This window comes from Callithrix jacchus, chromosome 10, assembly GCF_049354715.1.
Source record: "Callithrix jacchus isolate 240 chromosome 10, calJac240_pri, whole genome shotgun sequence".
NCBI lineage: Eukaryota > Metazoa > Chordata > Mammalia > Primates > Cebidae > Callithrix > Callithrix jacchus.
This window is the reverse complement of record NC_133511.1, coordinates 53,366,421-53,391,808: the sequence shown is the minus strand read 5'-3', so window position 1 is coordinate 53,391,808 and position 25,388 is coordinate 53,366,421. Positions and strand designations below refer to the sequence as shown.

At 40.3% G+C, this 25,388-nt stretch overlaps 1 protein-coding gene across 1 annotated transcript in view; it reads right to left on the bottom strand.

Moving 5' to 3' along the window:
- Positions 1-21,947, bottom strand: part of LOC128929133 (uncharacterized) — a 33,829-nt gene extending 11,882 nt beyond the window's left edge. The window contains exon 1 of the mRNA XM_078339132.1: positions 21,867-21,947. Within this exon, the coding sequence (XP_078195258.1) occupies positions 21,867-21,947 (81 nt within the window). The remainder of the gene's footprint in view (positions 1-21,866) is intronic.
- Positions 21,948-25,388: the final 3,441 nt, after the last annotated feature.

Genomic DNA, 25,388 nt, shown 5'->3' with positions numbered 1-25,388 from the left:
AGGGGGCAGATTGCATGAGCTAAGGAGTTTGAGACCAGCCTGGGCCACATGGCAAAACCCCATATCTATAAAAAATACAAAAATTAGTCAGGTGTGACAGCTCACTGCTACTTGAGGGGGCTGAGGCGGAAGAATAGCCTGAGCCTGGGAGATCAGGGCAGCAGTGAGCTGAGGTCACGCTAATGCACTCCAGCCTGGACAACAAAGTGAGACCCTATCTCTTAAAAAAAAACACCACCCCAAGGGAGGCCTCAGTCATGAAGTAAATTGGGAAGAGAAACTAATAACAAGTGACACTGAAAAGGCTGGATTTTAAAAGATGTTTTTAGTTGTCTTGAAAAAAAGAAACCCAAAGGCAACTCTGATAACCAAAGAATGCATGGTCTGTGATGGGGTAAAGTAGGAAATTGAGTTAGATGAGGGAAGGAACTGACTAAACACCTCTTTGAAAATAGAGATCCTTCTAAGTCAATGGGCCTTAAGAACGTGTTTCCTCAGATACTTATTGCCAAATGTGTTCTTTTCTCTTAAGACTGGCATCTTGTTCTCTAAGTTGTTGGGATCTTTAAAACTTGATTTGTTTCCTCCTTAATGCTTTCCTCTCATGCAATTGTAGATACTTTGTACTTGGTTTCATGATCTGTAAACCGCATTCTGCCTCCTAGGCAGGACATTTGGTAGGGGGAGGCAGGAGGAGAAGACGGCTCACATGTGCCCAGCACATGGTCAGGCTTTGTGCCCACCTTGTAATATACATGTGATGACCCAGGATGTGTACTGTTTTTCCTAAATGCATATCTGATATATTCTGCACCCAGAATTCAGAGATATTTCATAATATAAGCAGAGCATGCTACTTCTCTGCTTGCCACCTGCCTGTACCCAGAATAAAATCCACACTCTTTACCAGGTGCTATGGGGCCCTGCATAGTCTGGCTTTGAGCTACCTCACCATGCTCATTTTGTGCCACTCTTCCCCACCATGACTATGGCACACCTGTGTTTGCCTCTGACAGTGTATAGGCGACATTCCCTTCTTTTCAGCTCAGATCTACACATATGCTGCTCCCTCTCCCTGGAATCTCTTTCCCAGACTCTGCCTGGCTAGTGTCCACTCCTTCAAATTTCAGCATTACTGTCTCTTTTTTTTTTTCTTTCTTTTTTTTTTTGTAGAGACAGCTTCACTCCTGTAGCCCAGGCTGGAGTGCAGTGGCATAATCTTGGCTCACTGCAACCTCTGCCTTCCAGGTTCAAGCGATTTTCCTGCCTCAACCTCCCAAGTAGCTAGGATTACAGCCACTTACCACCACACCTGACTACCTTTTGTATTTTTTTAGTAGAGACAGGGTTTCACCATGTTGGCCAGGCTGGTCTTGAATGCCTGACCTGAGGTGGTCCGCCTGCCTCAGCCTCCCAAAGTGCTGGGATTACAGGCATGAGCCACTGTGCCTGGCCTACTGTCTTTTTCTTAAAGAGGTCTTATCTGTCTCCCAATCCAAATTAGGCCCACCACTATTGTACATTCATAAGAGCCTACTCTTTTTCTTATTACCACTTGTTATTTGTGAGGTTATTGGCCAAATGTCTGACACCCTACACCTGATGGAGAGTAAACCTCATGGAGACATTGACCAATATGCACCTATTTTACGTACACTGTATACCAAGACTGAACATAGCTCTTGTCACAGCACAGTGCATGATAAATGTTTAGCGAATGAATGAATGGCTAGCTTGAAAAAAACTACCGTCTTTTCTACTCCTGCTGTCAGAACTGAAAGAGTAGAGGTGGCCTCTATACCTTATCTCACAACAGAATACCAAATTATTAAAAGTACCTGAAACTGAAATTGAATTGACTGAAATTGAATTTGACTGAAATTGAATTACAGTCAAAATGGTAGGTTGGCTGACTGTCTTCTCCTTCTAGACAAGGAAGGAGAAAGGAGGTCACTGGTCTAAAAAGTTATGCAGGAACTTTGAGGGAGGAAAAAAAGCACATTTATCAAAACCAAGAAGGCTCTAATTCAAAGTCTTTTGAGAGGGCTGATCAGCTAAGTTTATAGTCATACAGTCACTTACATAAATGCCAAAGTGTCAGAAATTAAAGTTGGCATTTGCAAGAGAAGCAGCTGTACTTCCAGGGAAACCTGGCCCCTACAGACCTTGCTCACATGGTACAGTATTTTCCAGTGTTATCATGAGAAGCCCAGCTGTTCCCATAACTAAAGGCAATTTCCAGTCATTCCTTTGGTTTTCCACTAATTATACATTATTATTGTAATGGTATAGCATGTCAAGCCATGGTCATTTATGAAAATTAGGATACATCTGGGGGAAAATAGATAAAAAGGAAACTCATGTCTCTCTGTCTCTACTGAACCAGGCGTGGGTGTTCCTTCAAGGTAAAAGGTCGGTATTGCTCATCTTTGTTTACCTAGAGCCTAGAATGGTGCTGAGCACAGAGTAGATCATCAGTTAATGTCTACTGAATGTCTACATAAATGATAGTATGGATGGGAGAGTGTCTAAGCAATTTGTGGAGTTTTCTTTCACTGAAATAAAGTTGACCCTTAGAATATTCATTTAGGAAGATGATGTACTTATAAACTGACCCACCTGTGCTCAGAACCTATAGGAACATTCTCTACAACCCCCCCACCCCAAAACCTTATCTATTTGCTCCCAAATTCTACTGCTCCATTTAGACTCAGCATATCTTTTGACCTCTGGCAATATCTCCAAGCTGGAGTCTGCTCTCTCCTTGCACAAGGCATTGGTACTTATTTCTTTTCTTTCTTAACACCTGTTACTCAGATTATCTCACTCTCACCTTTGGCTGACCTAGATAAGGGTCCTCACTCACTTTAGGTATACTTGCCTTTCTGTCAGCCCAAACTTTCTGAAACAGATTTTAAAGAGAGATGTCCTAGAAATGGGATAATTGGTGAGCTGCCACCAGATGACAGGTAACAGGCATGATCTCATATAGTTAGCTATCAAACTACCTCCAGATGGGGATGGCTGAGGAGAAAAGATTAGTGTACATGATGCTACTACCTGTGTATTTTCTAGAAAGACAATTAAAAAACAAAAACCCAAAGCAAGACTTAAAATGACATCAAGACACAGATTGGTGCTTACTTTTTCTGCTCTCTGCTAATTCCACACCGCTTCATTCAACTACTTTGTATTCAGGTCTGATTTGAAAATATCTTTCCTTCCTCCCAAGGATCAAAGATGTATATAATGGTAGTTAAGATCTTGGACTGTGGACTCTGGAAGGCCAGTGTGGAAATTCTGGGTCTCCCACTGAATAGCATGAGCGAGCTATCTAACCTCTTCAAGCCTTAGTGTTCTTCTTGCCAAAATATGAAAAATAACAGCACAGAGGAAGACTGCTCACTGGGATGTCCAGGACCTCACCTATCCTGGATAAATGATATTTACAACATTTAAATTCTTCAAAAGAACTTTTCCTGTTACCCTTTGATCCAGCTCTTATATCTTCTGGATATATTTTTTCCTTCTTTCCTTCCTTCCTCCCTACCTTTCTTTTTTCTTTATCCTCCCTTCTACCCTTTGTTTATCTATATGTTCTTACCTATTATGTAAATTAAAGGATGGATACCTAATGTCAATTTCCATGATCACAGTTAAAAAGGTATAAAAATGTAATATCCAGCAAAATATAAACAAACAAGAATCATCCCAGCTTCTGTTTTACAAGCTACAGGTCACAAGGTCACTGCAGTCACCCGTAATGGTTCATATCCCACTAGCTATGTTGTATGGGCTGAGCCTCTGGCATGCCCACTGGTCATTTACAACCCAGCCCTATACACTACCACAACTCCAAGTTGTTCCTTAAGTATTGTAATTTTTAACATATAATCTTTTAAAATCTTTTTGAACAATTAAAATGCTTCCATACCCCTGGGTGAGTGATCTATATATTCTACCTCCCTCATGATCTTGAAGTGAGGATTAAGAGAGATAAAGTATGTAAACCACCTGGTGTATGACCTGACACAGGCAGGGTAAGCAATCATTTAGAATGTACTGAAATAGGACTGTTTCAATTGGTAGCTTTTGTTTCTGAAGACCTTTTTCTAATAGCTTTGGAGAAAAATCTAAAACTTTCTCATTATGGCTGATAATGAGATAGCATGTAGGTCTGACCTTGCATACTCACTCTGTTTGACAAATAGTAGCTACCTGGACTACAAATAAAGCTGCAGGAAAGAGTTCTGTGCTCAATCAGTGCTGGCCACTGTGGACCCAGGTTGAAGGAATGACAACATGGGTGCTGTGTATTTGCTGTCCTTGCTGTTGTGATAAGCACATAGGATTGCCAGTTACAAAACCTGGATTTTAGTCCTGCCCACCTAGACACATCACCTCCAGCAAATCACCCAAGTTGAGACTAATTTCCTCATCTGCCTCCATTCCCATCTTGCATGTTGTGTCCTAGTAATCATAAACTGCTTGTGATTCTCTCCATGTATCATTCTGTTGTCTAGTCCCTCGGCTTCCCTTTACCAGGAGTACCTTTCCTAACCTTCTAACTGCCACAACTCTTACCCTTCAGCTCCTAGCTCAAGCAAGCTAGGACATTAGGTATCCATCCCACTGAGTAGCTTTCACAGGAAGCCCTTCTCAACCCCCAGGTGGAACTAAGTACCCCAACTCTAAATGCCCACCCACCTGAGCATTATTCCTCTAACCTATGCGTTAGCAAACTTTCTATAGAGGTTTGTTAGTCAATGTTTTTGGCTCTATAGGCCAGATAGCCTCTGTCACAATTATTATACTAAACTCTGCTGTTGTAGCACAAAAGCATCCATGCACAACAGATAAATGAATGAATATAGTTGTGTCCTAGTAAAACTTTACCATTGGGCCAGATTTGGTAGCTCATTCCTAGAATCCCAGCATCTTGGGAGGCCAAGGCAGGAGCATCACTTGTGGCCAAAAGTTTAAGACTAGAGGGAACGATCCAAGATGGCCAATCGCTAACATCCCGGGATTGCAGCTCTCAGGGAAGGCGCGGAGAACTAGAGGACTCCACACTTTCGGACAAAGTCTGGTCGCTCATGGAGCAGATCACCCAGTGGTGGAAACACACGAGTCGCCAGCGTGACTCTCATGGTCGGCGCAGCGGTTCCGCCGGCACTTCGACGAGGCAGCGCTCAGCGCAGAGTAAACGGGACAGGTTCCCCTTCTGACCGAGGTTTGGAGCCCCGGGAAGGCAGAGTCACCTACTACAGAAACAAGAAGGAAGCCCGACAGGAGAATCATGGGCAGAAAAGCACCATCAGTTTTAACGCCGCTGCTCTGGCCCTGGGAACTAACAACCTGGACGTCCACTCACGAGACCTAATCTGAAAGTTGGTAATTTCAAAGACGACAGGAGGATAAATTTACAATGACGGGAAGAAACCAGCGTAAAAAAGCTGAGAATACTCAAAGTCAGAACGCCTCTCCCTCTAAAGATGATCACAGCTCCACATCAACAATGGAACAAGGCTTGATGGAGAACGAGCGCATCCCGATGACAGAATCACTCTTCAAGGAATGGATAATAACAAACTTCGGTGACTTAAAAGAACATGTTGTAGCCCAACGTAAAGAAACTAGGAACTTTGAAAAAAGGTTTGATGAAATCCTATTGAGAATAGACAACTTAGAGAGGAGTATGAGTGAATTAATGGAACTGAAGAATACAATACAGGAACTCCGAGAAGTATGCACAGGTTTAAACACTCAAATTGTTCAAGCAGAAGAAGGGATATCAGAAGTCAAAGTCCAACTTAATGAAATAAAATGTGAAGAAAAGATTAGAGAAAAAAGGATAAAAAGGAATGAGCAAAGTCTCCAAGAAATGTGGGACTATGTGAAAAGACCAAATTTAAGTTTGATAGGTGTACCTGAATGCGATGGAGAGAATGAATCCAAGCTGGAAAATACCCTTCAGGATATTATTCAGGAAAATTTTCCTAAACTAGCAAAGCAGGTCAACATTCAACCCCAGGTAATACAGAGGACACCACAAAGATATTCCTCAAGAAGAGCAACCCCAAGGCACATAATCGTTAGATTCACCAGGGATGAAACAAAGGAGAAAATACTAAGGGCAGTCAGAGAGAGAGGTCAGGTTACCCACAAAGGCAAGCCTATCAGACTTACAGCAGATCTCTCGGCAGAAACTCTACAGGCCAGAAGAGAGTGGGGGCCAATATTCAACATCTTCAAAGAACAGAACTTTCAGCCCAGAATTTCATATCCAGCCAAACTAAGCTTCACAACTGAAGGAAAAATAAAATCTTTTATGAACAAGCAAGAACTCAGAGATTTTATTACCACCAGGCCTGCTTTACAAGAGTTTCTGAAAGAAGCATTACACACAGAAAGAAACAACCAGTATCAGCCTTTCTAAAAATACACCAAAAAGTAAAGAGCACCAACATAAAGAAGAATTTACACCAACGAATGGATAAAACAGCCAGTCAACATCAAATGGCAGTAACCCTAAATTTAAATTGACTGAATTCCCAATCAAAAGACACAGCCAAAACCCAACGGCATGTTACATCCAGACCTGTTTCACATGCAAGGATACACAAAGACTCAAAACAAAGGGATGGAGAAAGATTTACCAACCAAATGGAGAGCAAAAATAAATAATAAATAAATAAAAAGCAGGAGTTGCAATTCTTGTATCGGATAAAATAGATTTTAAAGCAACAAAGATATAGTGGTAAAAGGATCAATGCAACAACAAGAGCTAACGATCCTAACACCCAGATAGGAGACATAGATTCAATGAGACAGAAAATTAATAAGGATATCAAGGACTCGAACTCAGATCCAGAACAAGTAAACTTAATAAATATTTATAGAGCTCTCCACTTCAAATACTCAAAATACACATTCTTGTCAATACCACATCACACCTACCCATTAGTTTAAATGAAACATTGATTGGCCATTATTAATACCCAATTTTTTTTAAAATAAAGCAATATTTCCATTTACTCTCCCTCTTTCTCTTCCTCTTTCTTCCTCTCCTTTACTTATTTTTTTTTCTTTCCTTCTCTCAAAAAAAAAAAGAAATCAACTTGTAAACCTCTAGATCCAGGTCAGCAATGTCTCTTTCATTGCTTGATTTCCTTTCTTCCCTTCCCTCCCTCCCTCCCTCCCTCCCTCCCTCCCTCCCCGCTTCCTCCCTTCCTTCCTTCCTTCATCCCTTCCTTCCTCTCTACCGTCCTTATTCCCTTCCTTTCTGCCTTCCTCCCCCACCCCAAAAAAAAAAAAAGTTTAAGACTAGCCTAGCAACATAGTGAGATCCCACTTCTACCAAAAAAAAATTTTTTTAATTAGTGGGGCATGGTGGTACATATCCGTAGTCCCAGCTACTTGGGAGGCTAAGGGAGGAAGGTCCCTTGAGCCCGAGTGTTAGAGGCTACAGTAAGCTATGGTCATATAACTGCACTTGAGTCTGGGAGACAGAGTTAGACCCTGTCTCAAAACAACAACAACAACAACAAAAACCTTTATTTTTAAAAACAGATGTTGGGCTGGATCTACCCTATCAGGTAACATGTCATTCTGAAATGATCTATGTGCATATTTTTCTCCTTCACTAGACTGTGAGCTAAAGGCAGAAGTAGACCTTATTTCTCTTTGTACCTCTAACATTCAGCACATAGTGGCTATTCCATACCTGAAGTAACAACACTGGAAAATTGGAATAATAATCTCTTTCTGGCTATTCCACAGGGCTATGGATTTTAAGCATGATAAAGCATGTGAAAGGATAGGACAGTGAAAATGCACCATACAAACACATGATGCTCTTCCTACGGGCACATCATTGATACTCCTGCTCTAGACACTTCAGGAGGTGGAGAGTCATATATGAACCTGGTATTTCCTGCCACAAGCAGACACAAAACGCCTGCTAAAAACCTCACCCCTTTCAGACTTAACTTCTAAGAAGAAATGAATCATTAGCTCATATGCTGAGTTGGAGCATATTAAACCATCCTGAAGTCCTGAAGCTACCCTGAAATGCATGAAAAGCCTAGCAATGTCTGTCTCCCTTTCTTTAAGCTTCTCTTTAACAAATTCCTTCACACTTTTTGAGAAAGTGTCAATATTTATACCTGTTGAGTTTGTTGTCAAGCTTAATAGAAGACAGAATAAATATCTGAGTTCCCAAGATGTGGACACAGAACTCAGAGTAAATCAGTGGAACGAAGTCCCCCTCAGCGAGGGTTTCCACTCACTATGCAATGCTGCTCTTACCTAAAAACATGACCCCTTTGCACCAACCTGCTGTGACCAACATAACAGTCAAAAATCTACAGATGTGAACAGAGAGAACAAGGAAGGGGAGGATGAAAGATGATCTTGCTGGTGCCCTCGGCCCTTCCCCAGTGATAACGTTCATTCACTCATTTATTCATTCATTCATTCAATTACCTTGAGAGCCTATCCCATGCCAAATTGTGCTGGGCATTTATTGTCTTTGCAGAGAGAACAAGGCACCACTGGGATTTCTCAGGTGTACTATTGCCACACAGGCAAGGGCTCTAGGGTCTATGTGGGGATTTGGGGGTCTGGGGGCACAGGCAAGAGGAAAGCTAATACCTCTAGTAATGTGTGCGAGTCAGAGGCCACGCCAGGATTGGAAGGGGAAAGTTTCCAGTGCCTACCTCCACCCTTGTCCCGAGGAAACCAAACCTTGCAGCTATTGTTTTCGTCAACGCCTTAAATCATGAGCTCAGCTGCGGCCTCCCAAAGGTCCCCACCAGCACCACCCTCCGCTTTTCACCAGGGATCCCCCAGAGCCTGTGCCCTCTGCCTGGTGCGCCACCCGCGAGCACCTTAGGGGTTGGCTGCCGGCTCAGTGGGCTCGGGGAGGTCATGGCCAGTACCATGAGGTTGCACCACCTGTAATCAGCCCCGTAGTGCCTCACCGACTCCGGAAGATTTCAAGGAGCGTGCATGGTAGTTTGCCGCGAATCTCCAAACGCTGAACTGCCACTTTCCTCCATGCCCTGCATTTCGCAGGGGGAGAGACGAGGTCCAGGGCAGCACTGTTACTCAAAAATAACACTGCTGGTTAGTGGCACAGTGAGGCCCAAACCCAGGGTCCTCTCTCCCTAGCACTCATTACGACAAAAGCAATGTCTATGTAGGGAGTGCTTGCCTTATGCCAGGCCCTGTGAACATTTTAGGTACGTTATTTTATTCATTCTTCTCAACCACCACCAGAGATGGCATTTGTATCTCTATATAAATTAAGGCACTGAGAAATTAAACAGTGCCTGAAGAGCAAGAAGCAGTAAGTAGCAGGGCGAGGTTTCCATCCACTTTACTTAGTGATAGATTCCTGCTGATGTCAGGAAACGTTGTTGTGTCCTGACTGGCTGTTACTAACTTTGGTGTATTTTAAGATGACTAAAAGGAATGTGCTGCATCGTTTTTCATTACTTGTGCATCCGGGGACAGAATACCATTGCTAGCCTACACTGGACCCAATTAATGATTTTTTTTTTCGTCTTGCCATTCACGTATATATACATATATATACGTACATGTATATTTTTGTATTGTATATACTTTTTGTTATATGGATGACTGATGGGTAATTTTGTACATATGCTTAGACAGGAAAACTGTTCACTGCAGCACACTGAACCTGGCACATTCTAAGTTTATAATAAGGGTTCATTGAACAAATTAATGATTGGGAAAAAAAACAATTAAAATGTTAGTAGTGGTGTTGGGGAAATTGTCATTTTAAAAATACTTTTCTATAAGGAATTTTTTTTTTTAATGCTGGTAAGAGCACTTAACATGAGATCTATCCTCTTAACAATTTTTTGTTTCTTTGAGACAGGGTATCACTGTCACCCAGGCTGGAGTGCACTGCATCATCATGGTTCACTTTACCCTCGACCTATTGGGCTCTAGCAATCCTCCCATCTCAGCCCCTGAGTAGCTGAGACTAGAGGCATGCACCACCACACCCAGATAATTTTTGTATTTTTTGTAGAGACAGAGTCCCTCTAAGTTGCACCCAGGCTGGTCTCAAACTCCTGGGCTCAAGGGATCTGCCTCCTTTAACATCTCAAAATGCTGGGATTTCAGGTGTGAGCCACCATGCCAGCCTTAGCAAATTTTTAAGTGCACAATGCAGTGTTTTTAACTCTAAAAACACTGCATTGTTTTTATAGTTAATACTGCATTATAGGTACAATGTTGTAGAGCAGATCTCTAGAATTTACTCAGCTGCATAACTGAAATTTTCTACCCAGTTGAATAGCAACTCTATTTTTTCCTCTCCCCCAGTGCCTGGCAACCACCATCCACTCTCTGCTTCTACAAGTTTGACTATTTCACATACCTCATGTCAGTGGGAATCATGTGGTACTTGTCCTGTGACTGACTTATGTTACTTAGAATAATGTCCTCAAGATTCATTCATGTTGTTGCGTATGACAGGATTTCCTTCCCTTTTAAGGCTGAAAAATATTCCATTGTATGTATGTGACACACTTTTCTTTATCTACTCCTTTATCAACAGACATTTAGGTTGTTTCCACATCTCAGCTATTGTGAATAATACTGCAATGAACATGGGAGTATAAGATCCTGACTTCAATTCTTTTTAGTAAATACCCAGAAGTGGGACTACTGATCACATGGTGATTCTATTTTTAATTTTTTGAGGAAAATCCATACTGTTTTCCATAGCAGCTGTACTATTTTGCATTCTTACCAACAGTGTACAAGGAAACATGTATTTTTAATAATCAAAATATGTACCTATCTATAATGTTAGCCTTTTGGAAAATAATAAGTCAAAAGAAACAGGAGTTCATGTAGATGTTCACAGTCTTGAGCCAGTTTACTCCTACAGACTGTTCCTAGGAAGGAATAGGAGGAAATAAGAACTGCCCTTGGGCTGTCCCAGAAACACACTGCTTCCTTTGCAGCCACTTCCTGGGACTCACTGGTCCAAAGCAAGGGAAGCAACTGGATAAATGATGCTATTTCAACACTATGGGATATTGTGTAGCTACTCAATGATACTTACAGAAACTTTGAGGAACATATAATCTGTAGAAACACAGAAAATGTTTATTAGGTAATGGTAACTGAAAAATATCAGACATGAAAGTAGTGTGAGGGTGGCAGAGTTTAGATAATTCATCATTATTTTCATTTTCAACTATTTTTATGGTTTCTATACTTGCTCATCTGAGTGTGGCCCACTCAAGCAGAGCAATATCAGCCAGACTCACCCTAAAGTTTATTAGAAATGCAGAATTTTTAGCCCCACTCCAGATCTACCAAATCAAAATGAGCATTTTATCAAGATTCCCAAGTGATTTATATGTACCTTACGGTTTATATTTTTTAAAAAAACGTATTTTTTGAATGAGTTCCTTAATTTGGTTTTTAAGCAATCTACAGATGAGGAGATAAGATTGGAGTTAAGTGACTTCACCAGAGATGTGCACCATTTAATATCAACTGTCGAGCCCAAGTCCCCTGATTCTGAGGCTGCAGCTAAATATGGATTAGCCACTAGTTTCTGTGCCAGGCCTTCATCCCTATGGCCTGAGGTGGACTACACACTGTCACCTTCCTTAGGCTAAACAGCATGGACAGTGACTACCATCAACAGGAGCCCTTATTTCACAAAGAAGGACAGGCTGAGGTTTCTGAAAACACTCCTGTCGCTCCCATGAGTTCCTGACGGCACTCACCTGAACCCAATCCAGGAAGCTAAGGATTCGTGTTTGTGAGACACCTTGGAGTCGTGGAGATGAAAGCAAGCAGGGCAGAGGGCCACCAAACATCAGTTGAAGCCACCCTGGCTCTCGCCTAGTTCAACCCCATCCATTTTTAGAAGAAGAAACATACCCAGAGAGGGAAGGGACTTGCCTCAAACAACAAAGCTAAATTAAAGGCCAGGAGAAGAGGTTGGCATAGAGGGCAACCCAGATATGGGAATTCAGGGTGGTATGGCTGGAAGCACCTATAAAGATACCTGCCAGGTGGGGAAGGAACAGGGATGTCCAGAGTACTCCCTGAAGAACAGGTGTGTATTATCCTCCCATAATGCTGTGATACTTTGTCACCTTTCTGAGCAAAAGTTTTTGGTTTTTTTTTGTTTTTTTTTTTTTTCACTTCTAGACATTAATTTTATTCATTGTAAAAATAATTTCAGTTCTCCGATGAAATTCTTTTTTTTTTTTTGCTTTTTTTTGTTTTTGTTTTTTCTTTTTATTGCATTTTAGGTTTGGGGGTACCTGTGCAGAGCATGCAATACAGTTGCATAGGTACACACAGGGCAGTGCGTTTTGTGAGCAAAAGTTTATCCTAGCGCTCCATACTGAGAAAAGCTTGCTCCCCTGTCCTGTGTGTTATGCATTCTCAAATGCCTTTGCCCTCTTCAACCACTGACAAAGCAGAATGAGAGTCATTTGAAGGGTGGAGTTAAATAAATAAAATTAACCCTTTAGTTAAGGTCTGCTAAAAAGGCACGGTTTTATTGCACACTCACAATATACCAGGTGCTGTGCTACTCATGAACACTTTTCAAAACAGGATTTGGAGACAGCCTTCTTCAAAAAAGAATTGCACATTCAACTAAAAATGTCCAAAAAAATTCAACTATTTTGAATTAGTCTCCAAGTCTACACAAATCACAGGAAATAGAGGATCATTAAAATACATGATTATACACAGACAAATGGACAAATGAAACAGTAATTAATATTGACCGAGGTCAGATTGCTCCTGCAAGATCTGCAAAACTCATATGACAGGGTAAGTTTTGTAGAACAGTATTTCATCACAAGATAATAGCAGTATCTCATTAGACTAAAAGGAGATGATAGATGCTAGAAGATTAGTTTTCATTACAGCTTTTCTCTGTCTATAATAATACTGTGCATCTTCTCCAAATGACAAAGAAAGTAAATTCATACTCCATCTAAATAACCTCAAAACATTAAGCCACTTCAGGGTTTTAAAAATTGGTCAAGAATTGTTTGGCCCCAGTAAAAAGACTCAGCCACAAAACTTAGATTGAATGTGGTAAAATATGTTTCAGTATTTTGCAGGTAAACAGTAATTTATAGTTAACTATAAATAATCTAAGTGGAAAACATTTATATCCTTAACATTTGCTGCTCAAAGGTAATTTCTAAAGTATCTAGAATGAGCTAAAGATTTTTTAATAAAGACATCCTGTAAGTGTCCACTTTTGGCATTCTAAATATTCTCTCTCTCATTCTGTTTTGTCCAGCAATACTGACTTTTATTTTCTTGAAATCATCATGTAGACTATTATATGTTTGTTTGTTTTCCTCTTGTGTGACTTATCTATTAGACTGAGAGAAAGGTTTTTGTTTTTTAAACGCTGTGCTTCCAGCAATAAGGATAGTCAATGGCACAAAATAGGTGTTCATTGAATAATTAATGCACAATGAATTATCTTACCTTTGCTCTCCTATATCTTGTAAATTTCCTATGTATGATTTTTGTAAGAAGTAAAAATAATGTTATTTTAAGAAGGAACAGAATCCCAAAGTGACCAATATGGACTGTTTAGAACCCAATATGATGGGTTCTAAAGGGTGACGATTTCCTTATTTGTCATTATGTCTTCAGTATCTGCCCCCAGGTAGGTGACTAAACAGGTTTCATGAATAAATTAATTAGGGAATGATCAAATTATCATAAATAAAAAAGGGCAGGAGAGTATTTTATATATAATTAGCTTATAAGAAATCCCATCTCTTTCCATCACATGACTTTTAAAAAAATTTTTAAAGAAATAATTTACTTTTTATTATACATGGGGCACATGTGCAGGTTTGTTACATGGGTATATTGCATAATGCTGGTGTTTGGGCTTCAAGTGAATACACCACCCAAATAGTGAACATAGTACCCCACAACTTCCAACAGCTAATTTGCAATCCTGACCTCCTTCCACCTTCCTCCCTTTTGGAGTCTCCAGTGTCTAATATTTCCATTTTTATGTGCATGTGTATCTGTTGATTAGCTTCTACTTGTAAGTGAAAACATGCAGGATCTGATACTCTGTTTCTGAGTTATTACACTTAAGATTATAGCCACCAGCTATATCCATGTGGCTATGACAACATGATTTCATTCTTTTCCACATCACATCCCTTTCAAACTTATTTTTGTAGTTTTAAAAGTATTGTTATAGAACTAACAATATTGCTTGCATCTATACACCATGATTGGAAAAGAAGTAGAGTGTGTGTGTGTGTCTGTGTGTGAAAGAGAGATACATGGTCTTGCTCTGTCACCCAGGCTGGAGTGCAGTGGCATGATCTCAGCTTACTACAGCCTCAACCTCCTAGGCCCAAGCAATCCTCCCATTTCAGCCTCCCAAGTAGCTCAGACCAAAAGCATGTGCCACCATGCCCAGCTAATTTTTTTTATTTTTGTAGAGATAGGGTCTCCCTATGTTGCCCAGACTGGTCTTGAACTCCTTGGCTCAAGTGCTCCTCCCACCTCGGCCTCTCAAAGTGTTGGGATTACAGGTGTGAGGCATTGCACCTGGCCAAAAAGTGGATTTTGAAATGTTTTTGTATATGCATCTCCAGATTGGTGAAAATAAGAAAGAGGGTAGTGATAAGCAGAAAAAGACAATGATCTTTGATTTTGCATCAAAAGTTTACAGACATAACCACAGGCTTTGTTGTTGTTGTCATTGTAGTTTACTACTGAGTTATGTGATGGTTATCTTTGTATTTATCCTGTTGGGGGATTCACTGAGCTTCTTAAATCTGTGAGCATATGGCTTTCATTAAATTTGGAAAGTTTTTAGACAAAATTTCTTCAAAAATGTTTTCTGCCCCATTTTCCAGCTCCTAGTCTTTGGGACTCCAATTGTACATATGATAGGCCTTTGATATTGGCCCACTTTCCCTGGGACTCTGTTCACTATTTTTTCCAATTTTTCTTCTCTATTCTGCAAGTCAGTGATTTCTAGTAACTGCTCTTTCACTGACCCTTTCTTCTGTCACCTACAATTTACTGTGAAGTTCACCAAGGGAATTTTTTATTTCTCATATTGCATTTTTGCATACGATTCAATTTCATTTGGTTCTTTTTTAAATTACTATTTTTCTAATGTAATTTCTTATTCATTAATTCATTAGAAGCCTAGTCTTCCTATGTCCTTAAGCACAGTTATAATGACTACTTTAAAATTCTTGCCAGCTAATTCTACCAAATGGTTCATCTCAGAGCTTGTCTCTGTTAGCCCGTTCTCTTAAGTGTGAGTCATGTTTCCCTGTTTCTTTATGATAATTTTGAATTGTATCTTGGACATTGTGAATGATATGTTATAGGGACTCTATCTTTTGTTATATTCATCCAAAAAGTGTAATTTTTTTGTTTTAGTCAGCAATTAACATGACTAAATGCAATCTCTATCTCTCACTAAAATAGATGCTAAATGAAATCTTTGTTTAGTTCTTTTGGCCTAAGTTGGGCTGCTTGAAGTCTGTTTCACATATTCATAGTTCAGAGAATAGGCAGAGACTTAGGCAGAGTTTTATAAACAAAATTTAGGGCTCCCTTTCAGTTGTCTTCTCCTTTCCTGGATCCTTCTGTCTTTGATCCCAATTTATAACTGCTATAGTTACCCTTAATGCTTTCCTCTGGTTCTTCTATTCGGTAAGACTGCATCTATCTGCATTTTAGCTGCCCTGCTTAGTACTGACTGGGGTCTGCCCTTGGCAAGAAAAAAAAAATCCCTTTCGTCCAAATGCTAACTCTTGTCTAGCATTTGTTTTTGGTTCTTCTCCATAGGCTTCAGGTTTGTATTGTTTTTTTTTCTCAATAGTCTATTGTTTTTAACTGTGGAAGTGTTGTTCTTACAGGAACTATTCTGCCAGTAGTAGAAGTAGAACTCAGATTTCCATGTTTTAGAAAGTATTCTAGAGGAGTGTGGAGAATGAATTTGAAATGAGACTAGGGATAGAGAAACCAGTCAGGATATATAGTAGTCATCCAGGGAAAGGGTTATGAGAATTCACAGAACAGCAGCAATCAAGCGCAATGAAAATTTGTATTTGCAAGCTCCAGACTCTTAAATTCCAGCTCTGCAGTAAAATAGCTGAACCAGGAGCTCAAGACTAGCCTGACCAATATAGTGAAATGCTGTCTCTACTAAAAAAAAAGAAAAAAAAAATATATATATTTTTTTAATTAGCCAGGTGTGGTGGCATGTGCCTATAATCCCAGCTAATCAGGAGGTCAAGGCAGGAGAATTGCTTGAACCCAGGAGGTAGAGGTTGCAGTGAGCTAAGATGGTGCCACTGCACTCCAGCCTGGGCGACAGAGTAAGACTCGTTCTCAAAAAACAAAACAAAACAAAAGTTGTAAAAGGAGTGCTATTGATATTGATTAATAATATCAAATGCCTCGAATTAATCAGGTAAGCTGAGGTCCAAAAAACTCCCATTGGATGTGCCGTTGGAAAGTCATTGGTGGCCTTTGTGAGAACAATCTCAGAGGATGGTAGAAAAGCCTGGTTGGAAAGGGTTAAAAAGTGAACGGAAGGTGAGAAAATGCACAACATTCTATGTCATAGATGCCTTCAAAGCATTTCAATTTCCCTTGTTCTTTTCCACATAAAATTTCTACAAATTTCATAATTGTGTATCACACAATTTTCCAAAAAATGTAATTAATCCATACTTTGTTCCAGTTTTTATGTGACTATCTTTGAAAAAAGTACTATCTGATTTTGCCTTCATATTGACAGAAATAAACAGTTGGAAAAGAGGAATATAAATGTAGCAGGACCTTTTTTCCCCTTTTCAGTTGGCATGTAATCATTGTACATATAAAAACTTTTAATAATTCTGATTTAAATGTGTTAAGTTTCAAAACATCTGAGTGGGTATCAAGTCTGGAATTTAGAAGAGGAAGCCTTATGTATTTTCTTAAAGTTTAATATCCTGTTTAGAATGTGCTGAGTTGCTGAGAACATCTCAGGTTTTGAAAAACTTGGGGGAATATGAATCGGAATTTGAATGGGGCACAAATAACTATGAGGGCTTTAGTGAGTGTATCAGGATTTAGTTTTACAGCATAGAGACGTGATTAACCACATAGCCTGCCTATCTGGGAACAGCTGAGAAGGAAGGAGGACCAGAGCACATGGCACAGCAGTTGAGAACCATCAGTCGCATCAGTCCAGCTGCCTGAGAACTTTAAAATGGAGAGTGTTTATTGGAAAGGCCAGAATCTTACTAAGAGGCCAAGGGATCCATAGGAACATGAAAGGAGTGAGACTAGGATTAAGTTTTTATACAAAGCAGAGTACAAGAAAACTCTTTCATCACAAGTAATGATGTTCTGGGACGACAGAAAACTCAAGGTGAGTCAGAGAGCACCAGGCATACCCAGGGTGTGACAATGGGTAGTGTTGGCTCAGGAGTTACAGAGACCTGGGTGCAAAACCTGGCTTTGACCTTTAGACAGTTTCTTATCCTCTTTGAATTCTGGTTCATTCATTTATGAAATAGTAAAAATACAATAATAGTGTCTCCTCTGGAGGCTTATGATAAGGAAATGAAATAATGTAAGGAAAGAGGCCAGTGGTGTCACTCAGTAAGACAAATATCTGCTAAAGTTGTAATAATAACATATATAACTAATATATATAGTATATAAAAGTATATAATATATAATAACATTATATATATAATATAAAATACATATATATATATATATATATATATATATATATATATATATATATTTTTTTTTTTTTTTTTTTACATGGAATCTCACCCTGTCACCCAGGCTGGAGTGCAGTGGCATGATCTCAGCTCACTGCAATCTCTGCCTCCTGGGTTCAAGCGATTCTTATGCTTCAGCCTCCCAAGTAGCTGGGATTATAGACACGCACCACCACACCCAGCTAATTTTTGTGTTTTAGTAGAGACAGGTTTTTACTATGCTGGCTATGTCTCTAACTCCTGACCTAAAGTGATTCTCCTGCCTCAGCCTCCCAAAGTGCTTGGATTATAGGCATGAGACACTGTGCCTGGCTAGAGTGGTAATAATATAATAACCAAAAGATAGGAGAAAATGTAAATGTCCAACAATAGATTAACCAACTAAATTATAGTGCAACTGTATAATGAAATAGTATAATTGTATATATATAAATATATATATAATTTGTATTTAAATTTATATTTGAAAGAGCATAATCGAGTGTGGTGGCTCACACCTGTAATCCCAGTGCTTTGGGAGGCTGAGGTGTGTGGATCACTTGAGGCCAGGAGTTCAAGACCAGCCTGACCAACATACTGAAACCCTGTCTCTACCAAAAAAATACAAAAAAGTTAGCTGGGTGTGGTGGCACACACTTGTAATCCCAGCTACTCAGGAGGCTGAGGCACAAGAATTGCTTGAACTCAGGAGGCAAAGGTTGCAGTGAGCCAAGATCACACTACTGCATTCCAGCCGGGGTGACAGAGTAGGGCTCTTGTCTCAAAAACAAAACAAAACAAAAAGAGCATAATATATAAGGAAGTATTAATCATAAAAAGTTTTACAACCAGACCAGAGCAAATAATGCATACAAATATAATATTTAAAAAGAAGGTATATATACATCAAAAGGTTAATAGTGGTTGTAGTGTGGACTGCGATATTTTGGTTTCCTTTTTACAAAAAATAAAACCCATAAACACAAATTTTAGTGCTTTCTGATGAGAACGAATTGCTTTTATAAGAATATAGAATTTGAATTGGAGATAATAAGTCGTACATGTTTTCATGCCAGAGGTGTTACCCTTATTAGTGTATTGTTCTTAATTGCTGTTCCTCAAATCCACCTTTGGCTTAGGCTCTGGGAAAATGGCAACAATCCAGCAAAAACCGAATCTATGAATCTAGAGGAATTAAAAGGATTTTTCTTCATTTACTTTGGGTAGTTTTGTCTGGCTGGGTGTGCCTCATTCTGACAGGAAGTATGTGTCACCAGAAAAGAATTTGATTCTTTGCAGCAAAAAGATGGTTAGTGGAAAGAGAAAAACACTCATGCGTGTTTCTCGTGTTTCTCGCAGATTCTGTTTCATTGTGTCAAACTGGCTCCCCTTCCTAGCTGGACCCACCCAGAGAGGAGGTGCCCCACTCAGGGCCCGCCCTGCTCTAACAGAGCAGGAATGTGTAGTGGCCTCCCAGTGCACCAAGAGGCCAGCTTCTTTGACCCCTGGTGTATAAACCTGGCTTTGCCTCTTGAAAGAGTTTCTTTGCCTCAGTTTCTCAACTGTAAAACCTAATACATCTCTTTGCCTCAGTTTCTCAACTGTAAAACCTAATACCTCTGTCACCACCAGTAAAAAGTGAGACCCTATGAACACAGGGACTGAGTTTTATACCTTTCTGTACCTGTACAGCCTCACCCAGTACTGAAGCTCAATGTCTATTGACTAAAATGACCAAGTTGTTTCAAGTGGCTTTTTAAATGTGCCATCCAGTGTTGGCAATTAAATTTGTGGGGCTGGGCATGGTGGCTCACGCCTGTAATCACAGCACTTTGGGAGGCCAAGGCAGGTGGCTCACCTGAGGTCAGGATTTGAGATCAGCCTGATTAACATGGCAAAACCTCATCTCTACTAAAATATACAAAAGTTAGCCAGGCGTGGTGGCATGCACCTGCAATCCCAGCTACTCAGAAGGCTACGGTAGGAGAATCACTTGAACCTGGGAGATGGAGGTTGCAGTGAGTTGAGACTGCGCCATTGCACTCCAGCCTGGGCAATAATAGAGTGAGATTCTGTCTCAATACATAAATTAATTAATCTGTGATCATGGCCCTCTGGAGTATATTTATACATGGTGTAATATTTCTGGGGAAAACAAGGCAAACATAGGGAAATGTTAAGATCTGATAAATCTGTATGGTAGACACATGAATGGATCTAACTAATATCCATGTTAATCATTGATTTTCAGTTTCCTTGTCCACAAAATATCTTCTTCATTGAGACTTTTGTGCCTTGAACAAGAAGTGTTATGTCAAGTGCTTAGCACGTTTGTGTCCTTACTAACTCTTAATTTTCTTTAGCAAGAGGAATGGAAGGTAGCTCTCATTAGTTGGTTTTTTAATTCTAATGCTTAAAATTGGACTATTTGATTTGTAGCATCTGACTACAGTCATTCTGGCTGTCATCCCACAGTGGCTGTATCCCATAGTGACATAGATATTTCAATGGAGAAAAGATTGGACCACATTAGGGCAGATGATTGATCTCAACCAATATCTCACCCAGTGTTGGAAGCCTTCTACAGTAATGTATGAAAGTATAATTGATTGCCTATTCATTTACCACACACCACATGATAGGCATTGCACCAAGAAGACGAAATTAAGAAATATGATGACATAATTTCCTGGCCACAAAAAATTCACTGTGTAGTAGCAGACAGACACAGAGGCAGAAACAAATTATTTCAGTAGAATTCAGTATATGCTAGATTATTAGCCCAAAGGAAGAAGTAAAACATTTACCCACACTTAGCAATCAAATGTAGCTGCTTCATTTTTAGTAATGAGGCCTATAGCTCATATACGTTTGAATTTTAGAAAATGTTAGAAGATTCTTTTTGCTAAAAACAAAAAGGTATCACCTTCCAAAAGGATGATCTCATTTATGTTAGAAAATAAAATAAAGCTATCGTGTGGCTATATACAGAAATGAATGCAAATGCAGAGACAAAGCTTGGGCAGAGCACGCACCACTGCCAAAGTGCTTATTGGGAGAGAGGAGAAGATAATAGGAGGGTGATGAGAAGGTCGTTCCTTTGTTTCTCATATATTTCCGTATTATTTGAAGATTTTAATTTATATGTAATAATTGCAATATTGTATATGTACAGAAAGAAAGGGTCTTCCCCCAGATATCTACATCTGCTTCAGATCTTTGTTCAAATGCCACTTTCTGAATATCCTATTTTTAAATTGCCACCTCACCACCATTAAAATCCCCATCCCCTTTTCTAGTTTATGTCTTCATAGAGTTTATTACAATCTGACATCTGACATATTTTAGTTTAAAAAATATATATTATTGTCTGTCTCTCCCAGACAACTAGAGCATAGGCTCTGTGAGAGCTGAGATTAGTGTGTGCTGGCTTTGCAGTTCTAAACCCAGGGCCGAGGACGCATGCCAGGTGTTCCACAGGCTGACAGCCTGAATCTATACAGCACTATGCTAACAGCCATTATTTCTGAATGGAGAGACTACAGACGTCTTTTATTTTCTTCATTCTGCTACTTGGCATCTGAATTTTTGTAATGAGCACATATTAATTCTATTACCTGAGAAAACAACAAAGCTCTTTGAAATTTTTTTTTTTAATGATAACCTTGGAGCTAAGAAAGAGGCTTCACTAGAAGCCACCATGGAAGGAATAAGGGCCCAGCAGGAGTCCCGCTAAAGAGCTGAGGAGAAACCTCCAGAGACATTTGGTGTGGTGAAGACAAAGCCCCTCCCTTATGACTCCTCCACTGCCTCGCACTTTCCAGACACCCGCACAAATGCCTGGTCTATGGGTCACTGGTTCACAAAGGGTCTTCTGCCCCATAGCTTCCCAACTCCAAGCAGTGGGGCCCAGAAATTTGCCCACGTCCTTCCATCCAGCAAAGGTTTTTATCTGGGTCCTTCTTAGGTTTCAGTCAATTCTTTGCTGAGCAACTTTGCTTCTTGTTTTCATTGGGAACTAGACTCAATTTAAGTTGGAGCCATAAAAAGGATGAAATCCTTTACCTGATACTTTTCTATTTGGGTATTCAGGCCTGCCACAGATGGAGGGCCTGTGGGCCACTCTCTCATTGTGGACACCGGCATCTTAGCCCAGAACTTTGAATAAGGCACATGTGAGAGTGAATGCTGAGCTTTTTTCATTCTTTTTTTACTCTACTTTTTTTTTCTGTTCTATTTCTAATTGAAAGCCATTGTCTTAAGTGAATGACTGTAGAGACGGCCTAATCCTCATCTCAAAGTGCCGTCATAGGATCAATGGGAGAAAGTGGTCCCGCCAGTCTGAAAGTTAAGGTTTCTCATCATTGTTCTGCCGCTAACTTGCTACATGATCTTAGTCACATCATGTTACCTCCCTGGGCCTCCATTTCTTTATCTGAAAAATAAAGATCTTTGCAGTGTTTCTGAAGTCCCTGCCCAAATCAGCGTTTGTTCAACTGAGGATCGACAGTGACACCTTGTGGTTCTCCTTGAGCCCTGTCTTCGCTTTTCCTAGCCCAAGTTTAAGGGAGCCAAGGATATCTTTGCCTGTTCCCCTGCCTAGCCCACCCACCCCATCAGCTTCACTTAGCACTGCCTTAACCTTGTCTCCTAGATTCGGAAACGTGCATCCACCCTTTGTTCACCAACTGCTTCCCAGACTCAACTTGAACAATGTTGCTAAGGTCAAACTACAAATAGACCGCAGACACCAGCGTGAAGGTCTGTGCTTCTGGTGAAGTCTACAGTTTGGTGTGAATGGAAGGGTGTCAGTCCCAGGTGTTTTTTAGGGCTAGTGGTGCAGTCCCAGGTGTTTTTTAGGGCTAGTGGTGCAGTCCCAGAGAGAGATCTGAGCAACAGCTCAAGGAGGAAGACTGAATATTTTATTCTTTGCCAGCACTCCTACTAATATGTAAAATTGTCAGATTCCAAATTGTTCTATGCCTCTGTTTTTCTGTTCACAAAATAAGAAAAACCTGCCATTAGCACTGCCTTCGAACTCACAGTCTGTTCATTCTTTTACTTATTTGTTCATTAAATATTTAATGAGCATCTTCCCAATGCCAAGTTCTCAGCACCTACCTGTACCAGTAGTCTAAACTTGAGAAGACATAGTCTCTACTCTTCCAGATCCTGTTCTTGTCTAATGAAGAAGAGAGCGAGAGGAAACCCTTCTATTGCCATGTAATAGGGAACGCCTTATGGCAGATAATGTATACACATAATGGCATGGGAGCCCGAGGACAGACATCGAACTAAGCCTGGGAAAAATGTTTGACAGAGAACAGGACACTTAAATATGGATTTTACAAAGTGGGTAGGAGTTTGCCAGAGAAGATTTTCCAGGCAGAGAGAACAGAGTGGGAATAGGCATGTAAATAAGATCTATCGAGATGGCCTGCCATAAAAACAAAACACAGATCTCTACTGACTCAATTCCCTCCCCTTCCAGATATTATCCCATTTCTCTACTTCTCATTGTGGCCAAACTTCCCAAAAATTTGTGTTCTGTCTTCACTTCCTCATGTTCAACCCACCCTGTCTTAGCTACCACTCCTCAGTCACTACCTAGCCTGGGCAGAAACAAATGCCAGCGTGATACTATATCAATGACCCTTTGTCACTGTTGTCACTGTCATCATTCCATGGCCTTCCTTTCCCTCTCAGTGGCATTTGCCACAGTGAGAAAATTTCTTTCTTGACTTCTTGTTTCTCTCTCAGCTTCAATGACACCCACTCTTCAACTCATGCTCCAGGTTCACTATCTGCTGCTTTCTGGTCTTCCTGCTCAGCTCCTCCTACTCCATTCAATATTAAATGTCAATATTCTCTTCTTATTTCTATCTAGGAAAACTCATTCATTCCCATGGTTTTAAATGTCATGTATCAGCTCCTAAATTTTGTATAACCAAACCTGACCTCTGAAATCCAGTCTTCGCAACCAGTGAGGTCTCCGCTTAAATGCTACCTGAAGGTTGGGTGATCTTCCCTGACATTTTTCTTCTTATCTGCTTCCCGCTAGATTGAGAGCCCCATGCAGGCAGATTCATCCTTACTGTCTTCAAACTTGCATGTTTAATGATTAGAACAGTTCCTAGGATACTCAAAAATTATTTGTTGACTAAATTTCTAAATGAAATATAAGTAAATTTAAGTATTTCAAATAGAACAAATCTGTGATTTTGATTGTTTTTAATAAATTATCCACTCAATTCAGTTCAAGATCAGCTAGGCAAGCCTCACAAAAGGGCATATGCTCAGTGTTTCAGGATGTGATCTAATTTTTAATTGTTTCTTGATGCAAAGTATCACCCTTTTCTTTTTTGATACAGAGTCTTGTACTGTCACCCAGGCTGTAGTGCAGTGGCGTGATCTCAGGTCACTGCAGTCTCCACCTCCTTGGTTCAAGAAATTCCCCTGCCTCAGCCACCAGAGTAGCTGGGACTACAGGCGTGTGCCACCACACCCAGCTATTTTTTTTTTTAATTTTTATTTTTTAGGAGACAGGATTTCACCTCATTGGCCAGGATGGTCTCAATCTCCTGATGTCGAGTATCACCCTTTTCTAGTGACTGTTTCTCCTCCTCCATCATCTACTCTTGCCCAGAGGGAGATTTCCCCATGAAATCCCACTGATGAGATCTCAGTCAGAACATTTCATTCTCCATGGTTATTTCAAGTTCACAGACTTCTTCATTTTTGGCCCTTGTGGCAGTTGATATTTTTTCAGGAAATACTATAGTTGCAGCAGGTACTGTTAGAGCTTAGTGGGTATTCATGTTGTGGATACTTTTTACCAAAACACATAATAACCAAATGTCCAGAAGCGGGAACCAGAAATACAGTGGTCCAGACCTGTAGAAAAGGGAATGCCACTCCTGGCAAAGGGAAGCTATAGGCAGTGCATTTTGTTCAGGGAAACAAGGTGAACACTGTTGGAGGCAAATTTGAGGCTGAGATCCATTTCGGCTTGAGGTTTCCAAGGCACAAAGCAGCTCTCGGTAGCTGAGAGGGACCAAGACATAGGATATCCTCATCTTTCCTTTGTAGCAAGAGCCTTCAGACAGGAGGACCACTGGTTGCCTGGAATGGAAAATTATTATTAAAATAAAGCTCCAGGCACCTTATTCAGGAAACTTTGGGAATGTTTATAAATAGGTAAAAAATCGTAATGGCCAAGGAACATCTTTAGGAGACAATACTGACCAAATTAAACATTACTTGGTCAAGCACGGTGGTTCATGCCTGTAATCCCATCACTTTGGAAGGCCGAGGTGGGTGGATCACAAGGTCAGCAGATCAAGACCATTCTAGCCAATATGGTTAAACCCCATCGCTACTAAAAATACGAAAATTAGCTGGGCATGGGGGTGCATGCCTGTAGTCCCAGCTACTCAGGAGGCTGAGGCAGGACAATCCCTTGAGCCTGGGAGGTGGAGGTTGCAGTGAGTCAGGATTATGCCACTGCACTCCAACCTGGTGACAGAGCAAGACTCCATCTCAAAAAAAAAAAGTCTTGTTTCTGAGATTGAGTCCCATGTCTACCTC